This window comes from Lepidochelys kempii, chromosome 5, assembly GCF_965140265.1.
Source record: "Lepidochelys kempii isolate rLepKem1 chromosome 5, rLepKem1.hap2, whole genome shotgun sequence".
In the NCBI taxonomy this organism is placed as follows: Eukaryota; Metazoa; Chordata; order Testudines; family Cheloniidae; genus Lepidochelys; species Lepidochelys kempii.
The window spans coordinates 124,736,034-124,754,442 of NC_133260.1; the positions used below are offsets into that span (position 1 = coordinate 124,736,034).

The 18,409-nt window shown below is 54.2% G+C and overlaps 1 protein-coding gene across 1 annotated transcript in view; it reads right to left on the reverse strand.

Annotated features, from left to right (window-relative positions):
* Positions 1 to 14,268: 14,268 nt before the first annotated feature.
* The window catches only part of SHB (SH2 domain containing adaptor protein B), a 150,529-nt gene continuing 146,388 nt past the window's right edge, over positions 14,269 to 18,409 (reverse strand). The window contains exon 6 of the mRNA XM_073345717.1: positions 14,269 to 18,237. Within this exon, the coding sequence (XP_073201818.1) occupies positions 18,054 to 18,237 (184 nt within the window). The 3' untranslated portion in view covers positions 14,269 to 18,053. The remainder of the gene's footprint in view (positions 18,238 to 18,409) is intronic.

Consider the following 18,409-nt stretch of genomic DNA (forward strand, 5'->3'; position numbering starts at 1 on the left):
CAAGGCGGCCACCCATCTCTGCCCTGTAGCATCCAGCTTAGCACTTGTCAACACTGTCAGTCAGCGGATTGCTGTCTGTCCACACTTGAAGCCTAGCACCATACAAGCAGTCACAAAACTTCTCAGTGATGGCCCATTTCAAGGCCAAGAAAAGACAGTTACCTTTTCTGTAACTGGTGTTCTTCGAGTTGTCCATTCCACAATAGGTGTGCGTGCTCGCCATGTTCACCGGTGCCGGAAGTTTTTCCCCTAGCAGTACCCAAAAGGGGGTGTGCCCCAGCGATCCCTGGAGTGGCACCTGCATGGCGTGGTATAAGGGGAGCTGTGCGCTCCCCCCACCCTCAGTTCCTTCTTGCTGGACAACTCCGACAGAGGAGAAGGAGGGCAGGGTGTGGAATAGACATGAGCAACACATCTCGAAGAACACCAGTTATGGAAAAGGGAACTGTCTTTTCTTCTTTGAGGGATTGCTCATGTGCATTCCACAATAGGTGATTCCAAGCTATATCCGTTGGAGGTGGGTAGGAGTCCACAGACACTCGGGACAGAGTACAGCCCTGCCAAATCCGGCATCCTTCCTGGTTTGGGAGACGATCGCATAATGCGAGGTGAACATGTGAACCGATGACTATGTGGCAGGCCTACAGATGTCCTGAGTAAGGACATGGGCCAGAAAGGCAGCCGACGAGGTTTGTGCCCTGGTTGAGTGTGCCCTCACAATTGACGGCAGGGGGACTCCCGCCAGGTCGTAACAAGTACGGATACACGAGGTGATCCAGTTGGAGAGCTGCTGAGTGGAGATCGGCTGACCTCTCATGCATTCGGTCGAGGCGATGAACAGCTGCAAGGACTTCCTGAATGGCTTTGTACATTTCAGGTAAACAGCCAGAGCCCGTCTCACATCCAGCATATGGAGGCGACACTCCTCACTGGACTTGTGGGGTTTGGGACAGAGCAATGGCAGGAAAATGTCCTGACCCATATGGTAGGCAGAGACCACCTTGGGGAGGAATGAAGGATGTGGTCAGAGCTGGACCTTATCCTTATGGCACACCATGTACGGGGGTTCGGAGGTCAGGTCCCGGCCCGCCGAGACCCGTCTAGCAGACGTGATCGCCACCAGGAAGGCTACCTTCCACAAGAGGTGCGACCAGGAGCATGTAGCTAGCGGTTCAAATGGAGGTCCAGTTAACCTAGCCAGCACCAAGTTCAAGTCCCACTGTGGGACCGGGGGCCTAACACATGGGAAGAGGCAATCCAAGCCCTTAAGGAATCGGCCAGTCATGGCATGAGAGAATATCGTGTGACCCTGCACTGGTGGGTGGAAGGCCGATATGGCGCCAAGTGCACCTTGACGGACGAGGGAGCTAGGCCCTGGGCTCTAAGATGAAGGAAGTAGTCTAATATAAGCTGGATCGGAGCAGCCACAGGCGAGACGCCCCGACTAGCAGCCTACCGGGAAAACCAAGACCATTTTGCCAGGTAGGCCTGACGTGCGGAGGGTCACCTGCTCTCAGGAGGAAGCGCTGAACCCCTTCCCAGGAAGTCCTCTCCTCCCGACCTAACCATTGAGCAGCCACGCTGTGAGGTGAAGTGCCGCTAGGTTGGGGTGGAGGAAACGACCTTGGTCCTGGGAGAGCAGGTCTGGGCGGGACGGCAACAGCCACGGTGGGTTGACTGCCAAGCTCGTGAAAGTCCCGTACCAATGTTGCCTGGGCCATGCTGGGGCGATCAGGAGGACCCAGGCCCTGTCCGTTTTTATCTTTTCCAAGACCTTGCCGATCACTGGAATCGGGGGAAAGGCATAGAGAAGTTGGCCTGACCAGGGCAGAAGGAAGGCATCGGAGATCACGCCCATGCCCAGCCCTCCCCTTGAGCAGAAGCGGGGACACCGGCAGTTCTGCTGGGTCACGAACAGGTCCACTTGGGGAGTGCCCCATGTTTGGAAAATCCTGTGCACCACCTCTGGGTGCAGTGACCACTCATGCTGAGAGGAGAAGTCCTGGCTCAGCCGGTCTGCCCAAGAGTTCTGGATGCCCAGTAAGTGGTGGGCTTCCAGGTAAATGTTGTGGGCTATGCAGGGCTTCCTGGCAGAGGACTGAGGAATGGGCCCCGCCTTGCCTGTTGATGTAGAACATCGAGGCCGTGTTGTCCATGAGAACCCTGCCTGCCAGGTGCGAGCGGAAGGCCCTGCATGCCAGACTGACCTCCCTGAGCTACTTGACATTTATGTGCAGGGCAAAGTCCTGTGCAGACTACAGACTTTGGGTCTGGAGGTTTCCCACATGGCCTCCCCACCACATGTCCAATGCATCGGACACCAATTCCACAGACGGGGGTCAGCCCCTGAATGGGACCCCTTGGAGCATGTTTCCCAGGGAGGACCACCATTGTAGGGAGGCAATCACTGGTTCGGGCACAGTGAGGACTTTGTCCATCCTGTCTCTGGACTGGGAGAACACCGAGACCTACCAGAGCTGGAGGGACCGCATCCTGAGTCTGACGTGACGAACCACATATGTGCACGCTGACATATGACCCAGGAGTTGGAGAGACGCTCTGGCTGTGGTCACGGGGAACCTCGTGACTAAGCTGCTGAGCTCCTTTAGGGTTTCGAATCTGTCCGGTAGGAGGGAGGCTCTGGCTGACGTCGCGTCCAGAATCGCCCCAAAGAACTCTATGCACTGCACCGGAACGAATGTGGACTTGGTGTCGTTTACCAACAGGCCCCGTGTGGTGCATGTGGACAGGAGGAGTGATATGTGATCCTGTATCTGCGACCTGGACCTTGACCAGCCAGTCATCGAGGTAGGGAAAGATCTGGACCCCCTTACGTCTGAGGTAGACCGCCACCACAGACATACACTTTGTGAATACCCTGGGAGCCGTGGACAAGCCAAATGGGGGGACAGTGAACTGGTAGTGCTCCTGCCCAACTGTGAAATGGAGGAAACGCTTGTCCCCCTCATATATATGAAGGTGGAAGTGCGCGTCCTGCAGATCGAGGGCAGCGTACCAGTCCCCAGGATCCAAGGAGGGGATGATGGAGACCAGAGAGACCATGCGAAACTTGAGCTTTGCCATGTACTGGTTCAGGTCTCGTGGGTCCAGGATGGGCCTGAGCCCCCCTTTGGCCTTCGGGATAAGGAAATATCGGGAGTTTGAACCCCTTGTATCTGAACTTGGCCAGCACCACCTCCACCGCTCCTAAGCCACCGCCTCACCTCCTGCTCGAGCAGGCTCTCGTGAGAGGGGTCCCTGAAGAGGGACGGGGATGGAGGGTAGGTGGGTGGGGTAGAGGTAAACTGGCGGGTGTAGCCCCGGGAGATGGTGTTGAGGACCCATTGGTCCAAGGTCAGCCACGACCACTCCGCGAGAAAAGCACACAACCAGTTGGAGAAGGGAAGTTTTATTGTGGGTGGAACTCGTAAGTCGCCCCCGGGCATCCTGTCAAAACTGGCGCTTTCCCACCTGTTTACCCTTAGAGGGCCCAGGCTGGGCCGCAGGCCGGGATTGCCTGTGCAGGCGCTTTTGATAGTCCCTTGACTTTTTATAAGGGTGCTCGTATCTGGAGTGGGTGGCCTGACTGGGAGCCTGGTACGGTTTGAACTTGGTCCTGGCCGGGGCTGGGACATAGAGGCCAAGGGTCTTTAAAATCGTGCAGGAGTCCTTCAGACAGTGTAACTTCATATCCATTTGTTCCGCAGACAGGACCTTGCCGTCAAACGGAAGGTCCTGTCAGGAGGTCTGTACTTCGCTGGACAACCCAGACAGCAGAAGCCATGACACTCTCCTCATGAACACCACGGAGGCCATAGACCTTGCAGCAGTACCCACGGCATCCAAGGCTGCCTGCAGGGCCGCCCTGGTGGCAGCCATGCTCTCCTCAACCAGAGCCTTGAACTCTTTCTTATCACACTCCTGGAAAGAGTCTGCAAATTTGGGCAGGGAGCCCCAAAAATTGCAATCCTATCTGCCCAGCAGGACTTGGTGATTCACCACCTTCAGATGGAAGCTTGAGGATGAATAAACCTTTCTCCCAAATAGATCTAGTCTCCTTGAGTCCTTATTCTTAGGAGTAGGAGCTGGTTGGCCTTGCCTCTCCCTGTGGTTGACCAACTCGACCACTAGGGAGTTGGGGGCAGGGTGGGTGTATAGGTATTCATGCCCCTTGGCAGGCATGAAATACTTCTGTTCAGCCCTCTTAGAGATGAGGGCAGGGAAACCGGGGTTTGCCACAAGGCATTTGGGATCTTTGCCACCCCTTCATGGAGTGGGAGAGCCACCCTGGCCGGTGCCAAAGCCGCGAGGACATTGAAGAGGGAGTCCAAGGGTTCCTCCACCTCCTTGGCTTGTAGGTTGAGGCTTGATGCCACCCTTTTCAACAGCTCTTGGTGGGAGCTTGGTGAGAGCTCATGTCCTCTTGCGGGACAGAAGGAGGAGGGGCTGTGAGGATGGGGGCGGGCTACTCTGCGTTCCCACCAGGGCTGCAGGCCCCACCACTTGATCCCCTTCTGAGCGCGGGACCGGAGACGAATGCTCCACTGACTCCTTTCTGGGAGGCCAAGAAAGGGAGGCCAACGGTCTCTCCAAGGCTCCGGCCACCGAGCGAGCCACCACTGGGGGCTGCTTCGGGGGCCACGGGGCCCATTGGTACCCTGGTGCCAGCCAAGGGGTCCCGTGCCACTGTGCCTGCTGTGACACCTGCGAAGCGGGCTGTCCAGCCTGACTTGCCTGGCCCATCGACTGGCGACTTCGAAGGGAGGCCGGGCTGGCATACAATCAGCCGCTATCCCGGGACTGGGATGGGTGGCGGTGTTAGGAGCAGTGCCGACGGGCGGATCCGCGACGGTGGGGTGCCAGCGATCGACGCCTGGGGCTGCGGAAGCGGTGCCATGGCAGGGACCTTGAGCGAGACGAAGAAGAACGGGAACGGCGTCGATGCCCGTACTGCAAGGGGCTACGGTAGCTTCTCGGAGACAACAACCTCCGGTGCCATCTGTCCTGGTCTCGACAGGACACGCTTTCCTCGCGAGGTCTACAGTCCCTGGAGGCGGAGCAGTGCCTGGAACCCCTGCCAGTCTGTACTCAGCCAGACAACCTGGTGGGGTCGACGGGGACTGGCGTGGACTGCTCACGGGGTGGTTGCTGAGCGGGGAACGGTGTTGGGAACCTTCTCTCGACCGTGAGCGGTACCGTCCAGGCAGCAACTGCAGGGGTCCAAGCGGTGGCTTGCCTCTGGACTGGGGAGCTGACGACGGCCGTGCTACTGGTCCTGGCAGAGACATAACGTCTCAAGCTGCCTGCAGGGTCTCCAGTGTGGAGGGCACCCAAATGTGGCCACTGGCGTCCGGGGAGGCCGGCTCGGAGCGGGCCGGGCTACTCCGCTCAACTTGAGTCAGAGGCCGCGAGGCCGATGGGGACCGAGAGCTGCCCAACACGGGTCTAGACTCTCCCCCAGTCTTGCTCCAGTGCCTTGGCAGAGAAGACCTCTTCTTCGCCTTTCTGGAGTGTCCTGTGGACGGGGAGCGGTGCCGACTGGGGGAGGACACCGTTGAGTCGCCGCGCACTGATGCTCCGGTGCTCGGTGCCGACTCGCAGCAGTGAAGTGGCGTCGGGGTTAGGGCCGACTCCATCAAAATGGCTCGGAGCCAAATGTCCCACTCCTCCTCGGTCCGAGGTGTGCAGGGTCTGGAAATCTTGCAGTGATCGCTGAGATGGATTTCCCCCAGACAGCATAAACAGTCCGCGTGTGGATCACTCATGGGCATAGGCCATTTGCAAGTGTCGCATGTCTTAAAGCCCGGGGCATGCCCCGACCCAGGCGCACTTAACTAATTCTAACTAAAGCTACTTTTTACTTCTTCTCTCCCCACCCCCCCCCTGCTTTTTTTGTAGGCTACAGGCACTGCTAACTGTGAACTAACAGAGTCCAAGAGGGAAGCTACAGCAGGGCTGGAGCAGAGCCGTCCCGAAGCACCTTCACTGGCGGCAAGAAGGAACTGGGGGTGGGGGGAAGGGGGAGCGTGCAGCGCCCCTTATACTGCGGCAATCCCTTATGGGTACTGCTAAGGGGAAAACTTCCAGCACCGGTGCACGTGGCGAGCACGCACACCTATTGTGGAATGCACACGAGCAATCACTCGCAGAAGAACTCCAGCTTGTGGATGGGGTCGGGAGTTTCCCTAGCAGACAGCCCTTGGCTGGCAAAGGCCATAGGTTTACATTTGCCTTCAACCTCCTGGCATAGGACCGCTCCTAAACCCTCCAAACTGGTATCTGTATGCAGGGATGAGCTGCCAAAATCTGAAGAACTGGTTCCTTCAGTCGCTCCGGGTCTTCGGCGGCACGTTCTTCACTCACTCCGGGTCTTCGGCGGCACGGAGGGACTGGCTGCCGAAGTGCTGCCGAAGACCCGGAGCGAGTGAAGGACGTGCCGCCGAAGACCCAGAGCGCCGCCGGGTGAGTAAAAAGGGATTCTCAAGGGAAGCCTCCCCAGCCGGGAGCTCAATGGTCCTGCGGGCCAGATGTGGCTCGCGGGCCGGAGTTTGCCCAACCCTTCAACAGCCGGTTCTAAACCGGCTTCTGAATTTAACAACCGGTTCACGCGAACCGGTGCGAACCGGCTCCAGCTCACCACTGTCTGTATGTAGGATCAATGGCACCTGGTAGCTTGGGGGTTTGGGTTCAGCACACAGCTTCAGGCCAGCGCAGAGGAAAAGCAAATAGCAGGGATTTCTGTGCACAGTTTGGCCTCAGCCTCGGGCTGCGGAGACCCTTTGCTGTGATCTGGAATTCCCCCACGTGGTGGCAGCAATGGCCCACCATTGCTCGCCTGCCACCTCCAATGGCAGCTGACCCTTGGCTCTCCCTTGTGCTTCTCACCCATCCCCAGGAGCGGTTCTGGCTGAACTCAGGGGCATTTCTGCTGCCCCTAGCCCTCCTGCTCACTGCTGACCGTTCTCTGAGGAGCCAACACTCCACAGCCATGCACAGGGCTGGGCCACGCATCAGGGCTCCTTGCCCAGATCACACGGGAGCAGGGTGAGGCCTGGGACAGAGCCGAGGGTTAAAGGCATCCCAGGGGATTTGGGAGCCCAGTTCCCAGGGAAGCTGCGTTGGCTGTGACTACCCGGGACTGGCCAGACCGGCCGCGGATCTCCGGTATAGATCTGGACCATCTCCACTGGGCTCAAGGGGGTTAGCTGAGTGGAAACCGGTGACGGATCACCTGGCCTCACAGCGGGGAGAGGTACGGGTACGCGGCGGGCAGAGCTTGAAATGTCTGAGACCTGAGAGCGGCCGCCGTCCCCCCCTTCAGGCACGCTTCCATGAAATCAGCCAGACACAGACCTCAGTGTGGGGTGGTGCCTGCAGCTCCGAGACAGTGCCCGGGAACTGCAGTGCTCATTGCGAGACCCCCTGAGCCTACCCCAACTTGGGGTGCAAGCAGAGAGACCTTGGGGGGACAGGGGGTGCCCCCAGCTCCCTTCAGCTCCACCTGGGGAGATCGGTACCGTGGCTGCTCAGCCCTGGGCCCTTTGGGAGTGTACTAGCCAGCGAGTTAGCATTAGCGACGTGCCCAATCCCAAACAGGCAGCTGGGTGGCGTCCTTAAAAGAGTTGGAAGAAAACACCACAGCAAGCTCTATGGGAGGGCAGGAGACCCTGACAGAGCGGTGTGGACTTGGTCCTGGACAGAAGAGCAGCAGATGCTTTAATAACTCCTATGACAATGAGTTACTGTCAGGAATGCCTTGGGCGTGGGTGTCAGCTGTTGTCCACCCAGGCACGTGGCTTGTGATTCTGGATGGTTATTTCCCCATGACAGGAACAGCTGACAAATTTTCCAGTCCTAGTTCCTACCCACCGAGGAGTTCTATCCGGTAGGACTGCCCAAGCGGCCCCCAGGAGAAACTTGACCCTTAATTTCTGGGTCCGTAACTAATAATGCCAGGGTTGAGAAATTGATCCTGGAGTAAAAGTCAGTACAGACAATATCACTGACCCACCCCTTCAGCAACAGGGTTAACTTCCAACCCACGAGCCGCAAGGCACATCAGCTGTTGGACACATCAGTGCACCTTGGGAAGCCGCTGGGCAGAGCCCTGTGCCAGGGAGAGCAGCGCTGCGTTCACACCCCGTTTATAGAGTAACCACCCTGGGGCGTGACATCTGTTCCTGAACACAGCCCTGCAGTGAGCACCCTGCAACTGTGGGTGTGACATGGGCAGGGGGTGCAGATGGGGATACAGGAGAACTGAAGGGTTATGGCCCAGATCCTCAAAGGTATATAGGCACCTAACCCCCAGGGGGCCTATCTGCCTCCCATTTCTTGTGCTCAGGGGAAGGTGACTGAACAGATCCCAAACCACTCCCCATCCGGGGAATTTAGATTATTTCCTTGTTACAAGGGATCATAACACTGCAGTGAGTAAGTTTCATTTCCAATCTTCTCAGCTGACCGCAGATGCTGTAAGTCAGTGGTTCTCAAGGAGGGGCCCAGGGCCCCTTCGTGGGGTGGCGAGCAGGTTTCAGAGGATCCGCCAAAATCCACTAGCTGTGCAGAAAACCAGTTGTTGGGGCACAGATGGGCCGTAGAGTTTTTATAGCATGGGGTGAGGGGGAAGAGAAGGGAGGCTAAGAAAGAAGAAGGTTGAGAACCTCTGTGGTAAGTGACACAAGTACAAATTAAACACCGGAAATTTCATATCATGAATATTACTAGTTTCAGGTAACACGCATCACAGCCCTGCACTGGGTCTCTCGGGTGTGACTCCAGGAGAACGTTCCATGTGTGAAAAACAATGTTCTCTAAATCCAGCAGAAGATAAACCAGCGCATCTGATTTAACTCTGCGAGGGCAGCACATGCTGGGACCCAGTCACCAGTGGGGTAAGGCTGGCCCACTCCAGTGCAATCAATAGCATTGCGTCTACATAGGACAGCTATGAAATTGGCCCCTTCCGCCACCTGTGTATATGTCATGTGACTCTGATCCCAGTTTGTGAAGAGCCCAGAGGGCCTCCACCGATCCTGATAGGCTGCGCTAATTGAAAAGCTAGCAGTGTTTAACCCTGTGTTTTGGGGCTGTACTAAAAGCCGAAGGAAGAGCCCCAGGTGTGGACACACACATGGATTGATTTGGGTATGCAGACACAGAAGCCAGCATCTGAAAATCTGGGGTTATATGTACAGAGACCAGGCACTTAAAATAATCTCTGTCTTTCTATTGGTAACTAGAACTCAAAGGCTTTGTCTAAACAATGGGTCCAATTAAACCCAGGCAAACAGGTGCATCTTTGGTGTGTGGATCTCTGTTGGTTTAAGGCTGGTCATAGCTGTTTCGCTTGTGCCTGTGAGCTTGGAGGTAAGTTAAACCAGAATAACCTGCTTTAAACCGATCAGAGCGTCCATGCCCCAAGGGGGACCGGTCTGGCTAAACCGGTACAGAATCAGACCTTCAGTGACAGGACCTTCAGGCCACTCTGTGGGCAGACGAGGCCTTAATAAAATGTTCGTGGATTGTCAGTTGTCTTAATAGACTTTTAAGGCCAGAAGGGACCATTGCGATCATCTGTCTGAGCTCCTGTACAGCAGAGGCCAGGGACCTCACCCAGGGATTCCTGCTTCCGGCCCAGAACGTCTGGGTACGCTACAGCTGATCCCTTAGAAAGAAAGAACCAATCTGGAGTTCAAATGATGATTCTTCCACTGGCCCCTTCCCTTCCCTCTTACAAATCTGCCCCCATCTCCAGTCCAAATGAGAACTGTGCTCTCCTTTGCTTTTTCATCTCCCCCCCGCCTCCCAAACTCATTGCAAACATTTCACTTTCAATAGACAGCAGCCCCCAGCCGAACCCTCAGGACCCGCTTTCCTTCTAGCCGGTGTCCAGCCCTGCATGCTCATGCTTCGGGAAGGCTCCCAGCTGAAAAGCAGGTGCACTAAGCAGAGGTGTTTCCCCACACTCGGGGCGGTGAGTGGGCCAGCTCTGGGTATACCAGCCGCAGGGCTCACGGAGCGCAGGTGCTAAAGATCTCCAGCGCCGGGTAGATTTCACAGCCATTTCCAGGGTGAATCAGCCTGCCAAGGGCAGTCGACACACATGTTGCTCAGGATCGTCACACAATACCGCCCGGACCTCTCCCCTTTTCCACAGGTGTGGCAGGCCCGCTCCATGGCTGATCTGCTCGGGGATGTGCCCGCTCCAGACAGCAGGGCACCGCTCCACAGGGGCAGGAAAGGTCCGTGCTGGGCCAGCATCTGAGCTGTGCCCACACCGTGCAGCATGGGAGAGTTGGGGTGGTTTTCAGGCACTTTTGCCCTCCCCCAGTTCTGGGGCTCCCCTAGGTTTCCCCGCATCAGGAGATACCGGAGCCTTTGGGATTCAGACAGCATTAACTGTTAACCCCCTCATGAGACGCTGGTGTGGGATGTGGAAAAGGATGCGGGGGGGTTACCTGCCCGCAGGTTGGCGCAGTAGTCGCAATGCTGGCACAATGTAGGGCTCCTAACTCTAGGTTGTCTGCCCTTTAAAATACAAACCGTGCAGGACAACACGAGCTCGGTGGCTGTATGGCCCTAGGAGGCTGGCTCCAATTCAGGCTGGAAGAAGTTGTTTCCATTAAAAGGTGGGTTTGAGTCAAAAAAAAAAAAAGTTTAATAAAAAGTGAAAGTTTGTGGGGGGGTTTAAACAATTGGCAGCAAAGAATTTCTAATAAATTCAAAATACTTCATTTTTTAAATAGGAGAATTTGCACTTCCTCGCCGATTTTTTACTGTTCTCCCTTTCATCCTTACTAGAAAAAGATTCCCCTTCCCGCTCACTGCTCCCGCTTTACCAATGGAAACAACCAATGGTTTAAAAAACACACTTTTCTAGTGCAAGACAAAAAAGCAAGAGGGCGGGGGAGGGGGAAGTGAACAATTTTGAATGAAAACAAAACTCTTAGTCGTTCTTCTGAAAACATTCCCACCTCCCCCTCCCCAAATAATGGTCAGCCAGCCTTTGTTGCGTGAGGTCTCTCGGTCAGTTACAGACAGTGCATCATCACCGTGGTCCAGGCGTGTGCGTTATACCTGTCGCCCGGAAGAGAGGGGTGATGCTCAGAATCCCCAGCCCTTGAACTAGTCCTGGGCCAGGAGGAGCATCCCCTGCCGGGACACCAACTGGCAAACCCGCAGCGTATCTGCCAGTCACTGATGGCCCGAGGCTGTGCACTTCCTCCAGCTCCACCCCCGACTGCCATTGCTGGGCTGATCCGCAGCGCAGGGCTCACCTGTCACTGAGCAGGGGCAGCTCCGTGGCCAAAGCAGAAGGGTGCGATCGCCGTGCGGAGAAGGCAAAGACAGGTACACACACAACAGAGCCCAGAGCCAGGCACACACTGAGGCTCCAGTAACCCATGCTGGAGCCATGGGGTGAGGCAATGGAACCCCGCCGCTCCCCAACCCAGTGGTTAGTCGCATGCCAAGGGGCTCAGAGGTGGTGACACTGGGTAGCCTCCTGCTGTCCATCACCAGCTGGCTGAGAACTGCCAGCTGCTGGGCGCCCTCGGGTGAGGTACCAGAGCCCCATTCCCTGCCCTAAGAGCTCCAGGCCGCCTGTGAGAAGCGAAGCGGGGATGGCCCAAGAGACAGGAGGAGGAGGGTAGCGAAGGTCAGGCACTCTTGTCATGTGCCCAAGGAGACTCCAGTGCCCACTGTCCCCTCCTTCCCCGTCCTGTCCCAATCCGATTGGCAGCCACAGCTCTTCCACTCAGCTCCGGGAGCTTGTCTGGGTCCTTCTCCCACCGTTTGGTAGATGTCTTAAGCCACTAAAATCCCATACCCACCAAACTGCCTCTGCCTGCCCCAGCTGCCAGCTTGGGGGGCACTTCGCAGGCCATTCTTTCTCTCCCTCTCATCGCAGCCAAGTCCCTCCTCCTGATTTACACCCCTGTGCGAGAGAGAATGCTGGGAGTGTGAAGAACTGCCTAACCCGCACCATCGTGTGCTTTAACCAGCCAATGGTGGCCTCTTTTTCTATCCTCAATCCAGAACACTCCCCTACAAGGAGCAATTCCCATCCACAGACCAGGATCCCGACAGCGTATTCACCTATAGGAAAAAAAGTGAATTTTTAAAAGTGAAGGTGTGATATGTTAATTAGTGATAATTATGGGTGAAATCCTGGCCCGACTGAAGTCAATGGCAGAACTCCACAGACTGTAACGCTGCCAAGAGTTTACCCCATCATCAAGCCTCATGTCCGGGATTTGATTTAGAACGTGCTAAGAAAGTTACAATCCACCGTTCTCTAATGGGACTTGCTGCCGTCAGGCCCACTCATTCTCCTCGCTGCATTAACTCCAGTTCAGACGGTGCAGACAGCCGGGATGGGCCATTTCACTTCAAGCCCATTTTCACGGTGGGTTCCCGTGCACGAAAGGAAGCTACAGTGAGGAAATGGCAGCCTGTATTAAGAACCCCTAAGATCTGCATCTTGTTTGGTGGGGCCGCGTTCCTGGCAGCAACATTGGGGCCCATGAAAGGCATCATGGGCAGCACAGAAGGGGACGACCTGATTCTCCCGCACTAGAGCCATTGTTTGTGCCTGCGTGCAGGGTCAGTCACACACCACCCACTGTGCGCTCCCTTTGCTCAGCAGTGGGCATCTGCTCCAGCCCTCAGGAAGTCAATGGAGTGGCCATTGGACCAGTCTCCAAGGCAGTAGGAATCTCTCAGTTAGCCCCCGTGAGCTTGCAGGCTCCTCGCACGGCCCTGCCATAAGCCTTGCCCCTTATTCTGCTGAGAAAGAGAAGTCGAGGTGCCGAACCCCCGTTTCGGAACTGCTCTCTTATTTTGGGTGGCCCACTTTAAAGCATTGCCGAGTTCCCGCAGCCCCAACCACAGTCACTGGGAGCTGGTGTGCTCAGCACCTCTGAAAGCAGCCACTCGTGGTCCAGATTGGGCAGCCAAAGTCGCAGACAATTGCTGGGAACTTGGGCCCATTCACTTTCACCTGCACCTTCTGGGACTGATTTCAGCAAAGGGGCCACGGGTACTGAGGTTCTTGGCATGGCTGGGCGGAGCCACAGCGAGAGCACCACCTCATGGGACACAGAAAGTCACACTAGCCGCCAGATGGCAAGAACCTGCCTGAGTTCAGATTGAAATGAAGAACAACAACAAACAAGTAGGAATATTAATTGACTGAATTCAATGCAGTTTCTTTTCTTTATATCAATGCCAAAGCAGACCCCTGCTGGGTAACTGATTCTGCTTTTGGTTCCTTCCAGAAGAACAAGCCTATCCATCCTTTCGCCCCAGAGGTATCTGATAATGATTTAATTTCATTTTAATCAGCTGCAAACTAAGGCAAACGCTGCACAATGTGGAAAACCCTTCAGGAGCAACAGACAGTGCAGGTTCTACAACCATCAACTCCATGCGAGCTGCACGACGGTCTGGAGTTCGATCACTTTTACCCTGCTGCTTTATACACCGGAGAGTAACAGTGCTGAAGGGCAGTAACACAGGGAAGACAGTGTTCTGAGAGAGAAGATCGGGTCTCCCAACCACACACACACTTACAGGGCACGGGTCTCCTTGCACGTACACCACGGGGTTAAAGTGATGCCTTGAGGAATCGAAATGATGCCCTAGACTGGTGGTCCCCAAACCGTGGGGCGCAACCTCCTGGGGGGGCACGGAGGAATGTTGGAGGGGTGCATGGCAGGATCTGGGCCAGCCCCCACAGGGGGCAAGGAGGGAGCCCCAACCAGCCCCGCTTTGACTCCAGCCGCAGCTCCACTCTGCCCTCTGCTCCACCCTCCTTTCCTCTAGCCCCAGCTCGTCCCCTGCCCCAGCTCCTCTGCTGAGCCAACTGTGTAGTAATGGGGGAAGGGGGTCACGGGCAGATTCCATGACTGGTAAGGGGGTGGGGGAGTGCACCATGAAAAGTTTGGGCACCACTACCCTAGACCTTGTGCTGTACCCTCTGCAGAGGGGGGAATTTCTGGGGGCAATGAAAGAACTGAAGGTAGTTGGCAAGGCAGAATATTGAATAGGGCTGAGATGCCTGGCAGAATGTGGACTAAATAGAATATGGCATAATAATTATTTTCACTGCACGCTGCGGCCACGCCAGCCTTACAAAACCCAAGAAACCTGAATGCAAGTGGCTTTCCAAGAGAAGAATAGCTTCCATTGTTCGCTGTTCATGAAAATCTGAATACATGCTGACAAAGAGGAAACCTCCACAATTAGAGGAAGAAAAGGGAGAGGTTTATAATTTTTTAAAATAAACTTTTAATGGACTTTACAGGCATGATTGCTACTTGTTCTCTCAGCCATAAGCAATATCACAAACTGCAACAGACCACATTTTCACTGTACGTTACAAAGGGTTTCTTTCTTTCTTTTTTTTTTTTTAAACTGGAAAAATATCACACAATCACTTAAATAAACAAAGACAACATTACAGTGCAAACAAACTCCTGGTTTTATTTATGCCGCGGTTACTGAGCAATTTATTTTTTCAAAAGTCCCCCCCCACCCCCGCCATTAGAAAACACTGGTTGGAGAGACTCTTTCCTTTCCCAAACTCAGGGCTTGTCTACACCTACATGCTCCAGGAGCACTTCAGTACAGCAATACCTATGCCAGCAGGAGGCGCTCTCCCAGCAGCGTAGGTGACCCACCTCTCAGAGCTGGCAGCGAGGTCAACCTAGCACTGCCTACATGGGGGCTAAGGTCAGCCTAACCATGCCGCTCTGGGGGGTGGTTTACTCACACCCCGGGCTGATGTAGTTAAACCGACCTAATTTTCTAAGGTAGCCCAGGCCTCAGGTTGTTCCTCAGAGTTGTATTACGTGCTACACACATGGTTGTAGGGGTTTGATCTGACTGCCTTAATCACGTCGGCCCAGACCCACAGGTCATGGACGTCACTCCCACCGACGTCAATGGCATTTGGATCCGGCCCTTGTACAAAACCTTACTTGACAATTCCTCTCCCCCCACCTCCCCCCCCGGCTCATAAAAGCCTGGCTAGGCTCTCCGTTAATTGACTCCTGGTCTTTGCACTTCATTGTGGTGAAGACAGAGGGATCTAAAATGATTATTCCACCGCAAAACCACAGAGAGACAAGTTACAGAATAAAAACAAAATGCACTTGAAGATGCAAAAAGGGCAGCTTGGAAGTTTGGATCACTGGGGAAGGCTAGGCTAAGGTTATGCCTTGGGGCTGGGGCAAGTGGGACTCAGACACACCCTTCCCAGGGTTCCTCCTTGCTCTGGAGGAACAGGGAGTGGGGGTTAAGAATTCACCTCTGGCCTGCTCCAGGGAGGAAGGAAGTGTCCTTATTTATATGTGCTGGGACCCAAGTCACAAGCTCTCTCCACTCCTATCTGCCCCAATGTTAAACCAAAAGTGGCCCCCACATCCCCGTATCTGAGAAGTAACATCTGGAATCCCACTGCCTGCCTATGTCCTGGGGGAGTCACTGAGGAGCAGATAAACAGGGAACCTGTAGGGTAAGTTCAGCCATTTGTAAAGACCACCACACAACCCTCACTTCAAGGGTAAGGAAACCATAGCCACCCTCCTGCAATGCAGATTCAGTTGGAACGTCCATGAGCTGACCACGGTATTATACAGAGCTATCCTTGGTATTAACAACCAGCTCACAGACTTATTCGAACTAATGCTGGAATTCCCTATACCCAATTCACATCTGGAACAAACAGGGTTAAAAAAAACCAGGCAGCGAAATGCATACTATCAATCTGGAAACATCATTATGGAACATCCTGGAGGTTCTTTTCACATTATACAGTACAATGAAGCAGTATTTTACAGGCATTAGAGTAATGATTATCCCATTACACTTCTCAATCAGCACTTATTTCAAGGCATGTATGAGGGGGAGAGAGGTGGAGAGAAAGGTGAATTAAATAACAGACATTTTCACAGCCTTATTGCAGTCTGTAAAGTCTGTAAACTGCAAGTAACCAAATCTCTGCTCCAGTCACTGACGTATAAATACACAGTGTTCTAGACGGCGAGGTGATGACAGACCAGGATCAGGACTACCTGGCTACTGGATTTCACCAGTTCCAGCATTCACGTGCAAACACAGTTTGTCAGTTATCCTATTCAGCAGGCGTACAAAGAGCGTGCCAGCCATCTCTCGAGTTGGGGAGGCCGCTGCGTTTGCACTGTGGAGGTAGTACATCTTCTGCATCTGACAGTAATGAGATACAGCTACGCACAGATGGGGTAGGACAGTGTTGCTTGTGATGGCAGAGGTCAAGGCTCAACAGCCCTTGGGCTCACTTCCATCTTATGTCCCTAAAGCTCATGCTTCAGGGCTTCAGCTGGCCACCTGCAGCGGTCAGGAAGGGATTCCTCCCCCCACAGTGTATTCGGGATTGGGGAAGGTTTTTGGATCTCCTTCCTCTGAAGCATCAAGGATGGCCACGGCTGGAGATGGGACACTGGGCGGGGTGGACCAGGCTTGGAGGTGGCATCGAGCAATCTCTCTCTCAGGAGCTCAGCTGGCTGGTTCTTGCCCATGTGCTCAAGGTCTAACTGATCACCATGTGGGGACTCGGGCAGGAATTTCCCCCAGGTCAGATTGGCAGTGACCTTGGGGGGATTTTGCTTTCCTCTGCAGCGCGTGGGTGGGGGTCATGCGCCAGGCTTGTTTGGGTATCTCTCACTTAATAATTTCCCTGCCAGGAAACCGGTGCCCCTTGGTCCCTCCTGCACTGTGCCTGCAGCATGTAATAGTCTCGTTTCCGGGGGGGCTGCAAGACCTTGGTCTCATTTCCATCTCTGGGTTTAGGGTGTAGGCGACCTGTGATGTACAGAAGCTTAGATAGGATGATCTGGTGGTCGCTTCTGGCCTTATACTCCGTGACTCTGGATATTCTGCTGGGGGAGGAAATACCAGTAACCATAATATTTTCAGATGCAGGGGCACCAGGCTCTTTGCATGAAAGTTTCGAGAATTCCCTGTAACATGCAGTGCCGCATTCTCCTACCCTGTGCTTCTCTCTTGGAGAGCTGGAAAACCCATTTATCACATGCTCTTCCATGCCGGAGGTGGAAAGGATGTTGGATGCCGTGGGTCAGTTGCCCCAGTGGGACTATTATTTGCCCAGATAAAATGGACACAAGAAGCATGGCCTCTGACAGCCTTTTAAGGTCTGAAACCCAGCACGTGGGCACATTCAGATGACGTTCTCCCATGGCTGATACATCACCGCACGCTGCACTGGCAGAGCAGACAATGCGGATCAACTGCCTGCCTTGATCTCGGAATGACACTTGCAAAATGAACACAGTAACCCTCAGAGATTTATTAATGTACCAAAAAAGGATAAAAAATATATATTAAACCACTATTTTAATTACATACCCTATTCATAAATAATCAAGCACATTTTGCTATTGTAAAATTACTCATTAAGATCTCCTAGTCACACTGTGAGAGACAAAAGACTCCTGTGTTTGGATCATCCTGACAGACAGTGCATGAAGAGAGACACTAACATGGGGTGAGTGGGCAGAGCTATAAGGACTTGCATGTTAAGCCAGTCATGTGCTGATTTCTCCTTGAGCCCGGAAACAATCTGCATCCATTTCAGTGTCTGTTAAGGACAGCATGTCACCGGTGGAAGATTATTTGATCATACACCGGTATTAAGTCAGGAGAGTGAAAGAACAAATATCCTTGGAGTTTCCTGATCGAAGGAAGAGGTTGCTTTATTTACCCTTGACAGCAGTTCTTTGGATTTGGAAACAATTTTTCATTCACAGAAACATCCCCCAGGAAGGCTCTCTGTTCTCCTCACATGGAAATAGAAACACAGTAGTGCAAGAGTACCATACACACAGGACTGTCTAACAGTTTTCAGACAGCCAGCACACATCAGAAATGAAAGGCAGGACATCTCCATTTCAACCTCGAGTTTCTGAGTTCTGGTCATCGATGCAGCAGTAATTCCTGCTTCGTTGCTTGCCCGTCACCTCCCATCCACAGGAAGGAGTGAGATTGGAGTGTTATAGGGTCCGGACAGCTACAGGGTAAAGCAGGGACAAGTGTTCTGCGCCCTTGATGGGCAGTTTTTTGGTGGTATAGTAGTGGATGACTTCCGGAACGCTGTCAAACGGGGGGCTGTTCTGACCCAGGATGTATTTCTCTTTGGTTTTTGTCAGTTTCATGTGCATAAAGCCTTGACTGCTCCTGTGAAGGAAGCAAAGGAGAGGGTATTAATACCTGCACACGCCCCCCTCCCCCCAGCCACAATTAAAGGGTCGGCATCCAAATGCGGCTCCTCTTCGCTGGCGACATGCCGCTGGCTGCGTAAGAACCGCGAGACAAAAGCCCACCCGCGCAGACCGTTCAGGCCAGCCTT